Here is an 8829-nt window from a genome sequence, read left to right on the forward strand (position 1 = left end):
ATGCCGGGGAGGAAGAAGAAGAGTTCGGGGAGGGGCGGGGGAGGAGAGAGGGAGAGAAGGAGGGAGGAAAGGACAGAGAGTAGGAGTCGAGCTGGAAAGAGAGAAGGGCGGGAGCATAGGGAAGCTACAGGCAGGGAGGGGAAAGCAGACAGTCAGAACCCGTGCGCAGGCGCTGGGCGTTACAAACCAGCTCCTGGGTCTCCTCCTCCCCCACCCTCCCTCTCCTAGCATCACCAACTCCGCTATATAACCTGAGAACCCAGAGCACAGCCCCCCAGAAACAAGAACTCAGTCCCTCACAGGAGAGAATCCCGGGAGTTAACAGGGTTATGAGACGATCACTGCAAAGGACACATTAACTAACGCAGGTAATTATGATTCTTCTCGTTTCATCCCCTCAAATGCAGCATTAGAGGACACATACATGCCTTGTATCTATTGAAATACCCACGCACTCAAGTATTGATTTACAGCATGCACAGCTTAAACACAGAAGACACAGTCTTGTGTCTTCTGGTTTTTTTATTTTGTTTTGGTTTTTGGGTTTTTTTTTTTGGGAGGGGGTGGAGAGAACCCTCTGAGATTATTTCTATTCAGTGTTTCCAAAGATCTAAAATAACAATTATTATTATCATAACTTTATGATTTCTCATACACATTAATATAACTAGCTCCTGTTGTCAATTTTTTTTCTATTTTTCCATGTTTTGGTATTTTGTTTTTTGTTTTTTTTAACAAGTATAAGGGGATTGGCTTTTGAAGGCATTTTTTTTTTTCTGAGTTGGGCAAAGGAACCTGAAGAAGCTTTTAAATCGTGCTCTGCACACCCCCCACTTCCCGTCAAGAAAAGCGGATTCTGAGGTAGTTTAGTTTGGAGGTAAAGAGTTAGAGAAGACAGCTGAAATTGCAATCGCTGCTACCTGTTACAGCAGCCGGGCAAGCTTCACTATTGGAGTCCTATATTTCACTTGAAGCCTTTCATTTTCATTATTGGAAGCAGCGACTTTCCCACTGCTGATCATTGTAGAGGGGTGAAAGATTATAATTATTCCATCTTTTAAAGAGAAAGGTTTGAGCAGAACTTTCAAAAGCCCCCATAAAAGGATGGCCGAATATTTCAATGGGCTGTTTATTAAAGAGGAGCTTTCTGCACCTGATCCCAGGCACAAGAGAACTGCTCTTTGCTTTGACCTGAACACTTATGAAGATGTGATAGCTTTTGCAAAAGGTTGGAGATTCAGTGTTTGGATGGGGGTAGGACTAAGAGAAAAAGCTAGCTACTTTTGTTTTCATTTTTTGTTATTGTTGATGATAAAATTAATTTTGGAAACTTTTTCCGTCTTCCAATTAATTTTCTTTACATATAATATCAAATTCACTTCCAAATGCAGGCAAATTGAACGCTGATATTTTGAACTTAAAATCATTTTATTAATAGGAGAAACGGGACAGAATTAAGATTTTAAAAACACGACACATTTTTTGCAGAGATATTAGGGATTGACACATGTAGATACATATGAAATAGCTAAAAATGGATATGTTTTTATTTTCATCACATCACACAAACATTTAATCACTATAAACACCCTTAAGAAGAAGCGCATACATAATATTCTTCATATATATAATCACTGTTAACACTCACATTAACACAGGCTACACATGCTAATATAACACATTGGATTTGTCCAGTCCCCCGGGAGTTCAGCGCTTTGATTAATTGGTCTCTTCCTTACATAAGCATTTAGAATACGGTAGTGAGGTGGGGTGGGAGTTGAATTTCTTTCCTTTGAATATGGTGTTTCCCTTTCCCCCCTTTCTTTTTGGTTTCTCCTATTAAATGTAGGACTTGAAACATGACCAAATCATACAATGAGAGCGGGCTGATGGGGGAGCCTCAGCCCCAGGGTCCCCCGAGCTGGACAGATGAGTGTCTTAGTTCTCAGGATGAGGAGCACGAAGCAGACAAGAAGGATGACGATCTTGAAGCCATGAACCCGGAGGAGGACTCGTTGAGGAACGGGGTTGAGGAAGAGGACGAAGAAGAAGACTTGGAAGAAGAGGAGGAGGAGGAGGAGGAGGAAGACGATGATCAAAAACCCAAGAGACGTGGTCCTAAAAAGAAGAAGATGACTAAGGCCCGGATGGAGCGGTTTAAGCTGAGGCGCATGAAGGCTAATGCCCGGGAGAGAAATCGCATGCATGGGTTAAACGCTGCACTAGACAATTTGCGCAAAGTGGTGCCCTGCTACTCCAAGACTCAGAAACTATCCAAAATCGAAACTCTGCGTCTGGCCAAGAACTACATTTGGGCTCTCTCCGAGATTCTGCGCTCTGGTAAGAGTCCGGACCTAGTGTCTTTCGTACAGACCCTCTGCAAAGGTTTATCCCAACCCACCACCAACCTGGTAGCTGGTTGCCTACAGCTCAACCCTCGGACTTTCCTGCCGGAACAAAACCAGGATATGCCACCCCATTTGCCATCAGCCAGTGCTTCCTTCCCGGTACATCCTTATTCCTATCAATCTCCCGGGCTTCCCAGTCCTCCTTATGGAACCATGGACAGCTCCCATATCTTCCACGTAAAGCCGCCGCCTCACTCCTATGGGGCGGCCCTAGAGCCCTTTTTCGAAAGTACTCTCACTGATTGCACCAGCCCTTCCTTTGACGGACCCCTCAGTCCACCACTCAGCATCAATGGGAATTTCTCTTTCAAACACGAACCCTCCACCGAGTTTGACAAAAATTATGCCTTTACCATGCACTATCCTGCAGCGACCCTGGCAGGAGCCCAAGGCCATGGATCAATCTTCTCTGGCACTGCTGCCCCCCGCTGTGAGATCCCAATAGACAACATTATGTCCTATGATAGCCATTCACATCATGAGCGAGTCATGAGTGCCCAGCTCAATGCCATCTTTCACGATTAACCCTTGAAGAGTCGTATCGATTTTATGATCAGAAGGAAAACGAATCAACTGTGCTTACAGTGACTGTCTTGTTTACAAAGGGCAGCCCTTTGGGTACCACTGCTGCAAAGTGCAAATATTCCACGCTTCAAGTAATATATGTATTTATTGTCGTTACTGCCTTTAGGAGAAACAGGGATGCAAAGTTCCTGTTTATCTTATGTATTATTTTCTATAGCTCCTCTATTTTAAAGAAAAAAAAAAAGAAAAAGTAAAGAAAAAAGAAACTACACTGTCAATTTAGTGTAGCTGTATTCAGATCATATTAACTATCTGATCAGATAACAAAATCACAAGCAATAATTAGGATCTATGCAATTTTTAAACTAGTAATGGGCCAATTAAAATATATATAAATATATATTTTTCAACCAACATTTTACTACTTGTTACCTTTCCCATGCTGAATTATTTTGTTGTGATTTTGTACAGAATTTTTAATGACTTTTTATAATGTGGATTTCCTATTTTAAAACCATGCAGCTTCATCAATTTTTATACATATTGGAAAAGTAGAATTATATCTAATTTATACAAAATAATTTAACTAATTTAAACCAGCAGAAAAGTGCTTAGAAAGTTATTATGTTGCCTTAGCACTTCTTTCCTCTCTATTTGTAAAAATTGCACAATTTGAGCAATTTCTTTCCCATTAAAGTCTTTTCCCCTATGATAAAAACCAGAATCATAGCTCTCAAGTTGACTCAAACGCAAGAGACTTGTTTTCTATCAAAACATATCAGTTCAACACATTACTTGCACAAACTTGTATATAAATATTTTAAGCAAATGCCAACACCCTTTTTTTGAAATCAAAAGCTGCTTGACTATCACATACAATTTGCACTGTTTCTTTTTACTCATATACTGCTTTGCATTCCATGATTTTACAGAGAATTTGAAAATATTGGTGTTTCCAGATAATATAAAATGCATGATTTTATACATACTCACGCAAATCGTGTTTTGTCATATATTCATCTTATGAATCTGAGCCTAAAATGAATCAGGTTGTTAATGTTGGGCTTTATACCTATTGTAGTCAATTAGTACAGTAGCTTAAAACAAATTTGAACCATTTAATCCATAATTAGAACAATAGCTATTGCATGTACAATGCAGTTCAGAATAAGTGCTGTCTGAAATGTAATGCTGGTTCAACTGGAATCAATTTGTACTGTAATTTTGTTTGTAATCCTGTATATTATGGTGTAATGCACATTGGGATTTTAGAAAACACTCATCATTTGCAATAAAATAGTATTGGATGTTTGATCAATTGTTGAATTTCTTCTTAAAGGTATTCTTTCCCTTCATGTAAACAATTCCTATGGGATTATTGTTTAATTTGGTGAGATCATAAAAGGTGCAACATTAATTATTTGTAGAATAAAATTAACTAGAAAAAGTTCTGGACTCCATATTTTCTTTTGCTTTCATTTTTTTATTGCTAGGCATTTAAACAAGACATTCCAGAGGCTAGAAACACACAAATGCAATTGCAGTTGCTTGAAATGTGAAAATAAAAATCCCCCTTTCACATTCCAAACAATTTCAATGACAGAAACCTTTATTTTTTTTTGACAAGGTTGGGCATACCATTCCCTTTACAATTTTGTTCTCAACCTCAAAAATCACTTTTAGGTGAAAAAAGAAAGGACTCAGTTAGGGTAAACATCATTGCCATAGTATCTAACCTTTTCTAATGTACTCTTTCCCATTGTTAATCTCCTAAAAGGATTCAATTATTCATCTTAAAACACAAAGACTATTTTAGATCTCTTCTGTCCCCCACAGCTTCTGTTCCTGTCCAAAAAACATTATTTTATCAAAAATATAAACTTTGCAGGAGAAAGGAGCATAGATTTTTCTGGTTAAACTGTGTCCAATAAATTAGCAGGGAACGTAATACCTATGTTTGAGAAAACTGGTTCTTTGCTTTAGAATAAAGCCAGGTATTGGCTTTCTTGGTCCCACCCTATGAATTCAGAAACCTAAAACTACTGGCAAACTATAGCAGATGAGCCTGCCAGTTTTTAAGTCCACTCCCAAACAGCTTGGCATTGCCTTTTCCCTAGATGTATTGACTGACAGGAAAGGTTTCTGGGGAATAACATTTTGGCACTAATGTCCTGGCCCTACTACCGTGTTCTGATTACTGTCATTAGTAGTTCCATTGTTTCCACTATGAAGTGGATGCCACATTGGATGGTTACCCCCTTTCCCAAGCATGTTCCTTTAATCTCCTTCTCATTGGTGATTTAGAGGTTCCAGAAAACTGACCTCATTTAGCAAGCTGCTCCAGAAAAATGTGAGTAATCTAATGGACAGAAACAATTAGCTATCCTAATAACATCATCAATGAAGCTATGTCAGGCTGCAACAATATCAATAAAGACAATTTCAAAATTTTAAAAAAACTGGGAACAATTTTAAATATCTTCTTATATTTTGTTTTTTGTTTTTTTTTAAATATTCTTCCTCAAATTAATGGAATGCATTTGAATTAACCTCATATTCATCCTAAATAAGTGTTTCTCAATTAAAGGGAACCAAATTTGTCAAATATGAATCAAGGTATCCTTTTTATGTTTAATATTTCTTTCATTTTTCTTATCTTAAAAGACATGTTACCGACTCAATATTTACAAGTTGCTACTATTTCAGTCTGGAAGATCATGAAGCAAACACTAATACAGATTAGTATTACAGATTTCTTTTCAACTGCTTAGTTTCACCTGCAATTAGAAATGGACATATCCTTGAAAAATAATAATAAGAAAAATAATAACTGTTGCTATCATGAGTAGAAGAAAACTATGAAAGAATATTTCATGTACTTCATTAGTGTATTTTAAAATTTAGGTAATTTTACTACCGTGTTTGCTACCATTTTTATGAAAGAAGTTAAAATTTAAAAGTTTTTCTATTTTTTCCATTATATCACTTTATTTTAAAAGATAGATTCTTTTAGTCAGTCAGGGGGCAACTCACATGCCACCATCTTTTATTCAAATGCAGGCACAGATGTTCTTCTGCAGGGGAGGTTTTAATTTATGAAAATGATATTGTTTATGCATGAATGCACTGAATGCACTCTGCATAACACACAGTCCTTCCATCTGATGAGAGAAATACCACAGAACCAGTGCCAATGTCAGGAACATATTCTACAAATTTACTTGCTTAAATGTTTAATGAGTATTTGGAAGGCATTTTCAAGCCATGAGAAACCTTTTCAATTACATTCCCTTTTCATTTATGAATTGCCATCCCTACTTAATGTGGGGAAATACAATTCTTAGAGTTAGTACAATTGATAAAAGCCCATATATGGCATTCAGAAGGAATCATAAGGCACAGAAGTGAAAATTGTGGGTAAAAAAGTGAAGTTAGTCAGGAAAAAGAGTGTGAAAAATAGATAACTATTGCTTAGTTTGAAATAATTTTTCTTACTCTGAAGGTTGTTTCCTCCTCATCTTTATTCCATATAATACTTTGAAGCTTCAGTTTACTCCTTCATCTTGAACAATCATTACTCATCAGGATAAGCTGCTGTAGACCTACTTGTTTAATCTGGAAATGCTCTGAAGAGTTATTTTCAGCAAGAGCTGGTGGCTTCAAAAACCAGCTGAGCAAATTATCAAACAACATGATAGTGACCCATTTTCTCTGTCTTTAATAACTAGGATATAAACATTTGATTGGAGATAAAACTTGACTTAAGCATATGATCTAGTGCATAATTCATTTTAAACAAAATTCTTCTGTTTCAGTTGACTTAAATCATGAATTGAGTTTATACTTGCATATATATTATTTTCTAATATTTTAAAAATAAAATATCATTAAAGATAAACCAGGAGAGATATTACTGCTCCAAAAATATTCACTAGAATTTAAGGTTCAATAAATCAACACAATATAATTTTTAAAAATCAAAATATAAACACATACAAAATATACATACACACACGTTAAAAAACCCTCAGCTTCCTATACTTTTACAGCAGGATAGCTTAATGTCCTTTGCAATTAATGAACTTCTAAAAGTTTTAAAAATAATTTAAATTATTTATTACTCATTTAATAATCAGAAATAAAGGAATTTTGTCCTTTAATTAAACAAAGGTTTATAAAATATAAAAATGCACTAAATTTAATATGTTGTAGAAGATCAAAATAATTTTAGGGGCTTAAAATAAAGGCTGGCTTTTTTGATGACAGATTAAAATTATTTTATAGATTTGTTACTTAATTTAATTAAATTGTTAATTAATTGTTACTTTAATTAAAAATCCTATAATTTTTTCTTCTCTTCCTCTTACAAAATAACAAAAATGCAATGAATAATTCAAGGATCTTATTTAAATCACTATAAGAGCCAATTCAACATCTTGTAGAGCAATGGGGCTAAAGATTTTTGTTAATACCTTTGGAAAGAGGTATCTTGGCATTAGATCCACAGTGATTTGTATAGTATGATATAGTATGATATTGGCACTTGGCCAGCAATTATATTTAAGAAGACTCTTGTCAAGAATCATCCAACTAGAAGTCACTACTGTATACATGTTTAAAGTTAACATTATCTGTCTTCAAATGTTACGAGTTAACAATTGACAATTGACTTACAATTTCTTTCCTTTCATGTTTTTCTCCCTGCCTTTCCCTTTTCCTTTTCTTCTCCCTCTTCCCTTCCCCATTTCCCCCTTTCTTTACCCCATTTTCCCTTACTTCTCCTTTTATCGCTCCTTCCTTCCTTCTTCCCTATTTTTGCCCATTTTCCTTCTCTCTCCCTTTTCCTTTTTTTTTTTTTTTGCTTTTTGCTGAAGCAGTTGGGGTTAAGTGACTTGTCCAGGGTCACACAGCTAGGAAGTGTTAAGTGTCTGAAACCAGAATTGAATTTTGTTTCTCCTGACTTCAGGGCTGGTGATCTATCTACTGTGTCACCTAGCTGCCTGCTCCTCCCTTTTCCCTCTTTTTTCTTCCTCTCCCTTCCCCCATACTTTGACACGTTTCTTTTCTCTCTTTTATTTCTTCTTCTTTCACCAAGTGATTCAATAATTTGGATTAAATTGACTGGACATTCCATAAAGATAGCTACATGACTTCTTATATCCATAGTTGGTGACTTCTGAAATATTTTAAATATATAAAGTGTAAGATGTTTGTTGGACTGGTTTCTAATTTATACAAAATGAAATCTAATCATCTAAACATTAAGTCCATACCTGTCTCTTAATTTAAAAGCAAGGTTAAATTGTCCCCTTAGTTGATACCCATCCTTTTCTCCTCATACACACTTCACAATAACACTTATAAGCTAGCAAACTTCAAATGTGAAGCAATGTCATGAAGGAAAAAAATAATCTATAAAAGGCATTTTCCATTGAGCAATTTATATGTAATGATATGGGAATTACTTGGAACAAGATATAATTGTGACTTTAAAAAAATGTGACAGCACAACTTATGTGTAAATAGATCTACTGGATTTAGGCTGACAGAATATTTGATCTTAAAAAAAGAAACAAGGTTGAGCTGGGTTCTACACCTTTATTTAGCTCTTTGTTAGTTGTCTGTGGGGTTTTATACTACAAGTTGTATTTCATTTCTCTGTTGTATTTATAATTCTGCAGATTTTAAAATGGAAAGAAAATATTGAAGAACACATTTTATTCAATGATTATTGAAAATGATTCAACAGTTGTTAAACTAGGACGTAAAAGAATGAAGTATTGGATTTGTAGTCAGGAAGACCTAAGGCAGAATCCTGTTCAAGGCATTTACTAGCTGTGTAATACAGTACAAACTACTTCCTCAGTTTCCTCATTTTTAAAGTGGGGATAATGAC

At 35.6% G+C, this 8829-nt stretch overlaps 1 protein-coding gene across 1 annotated transcript; it reads left to right on the top strand.

The window, feature by feature from the left end:
* The first annotated feature begins 210 nt into the window (after positions 1-210).
* On the top strand, positions 211-4247 carry NEUROD1 (neuronal differentiation 1). Its single transcript, XM_003764020.3, has 2 exons — positions 211-368; positions 1850-4247. Exon 2 carries the CDS (start codon positions 1860-1862, stop codon positions 2931-2933), a length of 1074 nt encoding a protein of 357 aa, XP_003764068.1. The 5' UTR covers positions 211-368; positions 1850-1859; the 3' UTR covers positions 2934-4247.
* Positions 4248-8829: the final 4582 nt, after the last annotated feature.

The sequence above is a fragment of the Sarcophilus harrisii genome, chromosome 3, assembly GCF_902635505.1.
Source record: "Sarcophilus harrisii chromosome 3, mSarHar1.11, whole genome shotgun sequence".
NCBI lineage: Eukaryota > Metazoa > Chordata > Mammalia > Dasyuromorphia > Dasyuridae > Sarcophilus > Sarcophilus harrisii.

Bases quoted from the DNA above. Each gene is read 5' to 3' on its own strand.
- NEUROD1 (XM_003764020.3), top strand. From the start codon at position 1,860: ATGACCAAATCATACAATGAGAGCGGGCTGATGGGGGAGCCTCAGCCC.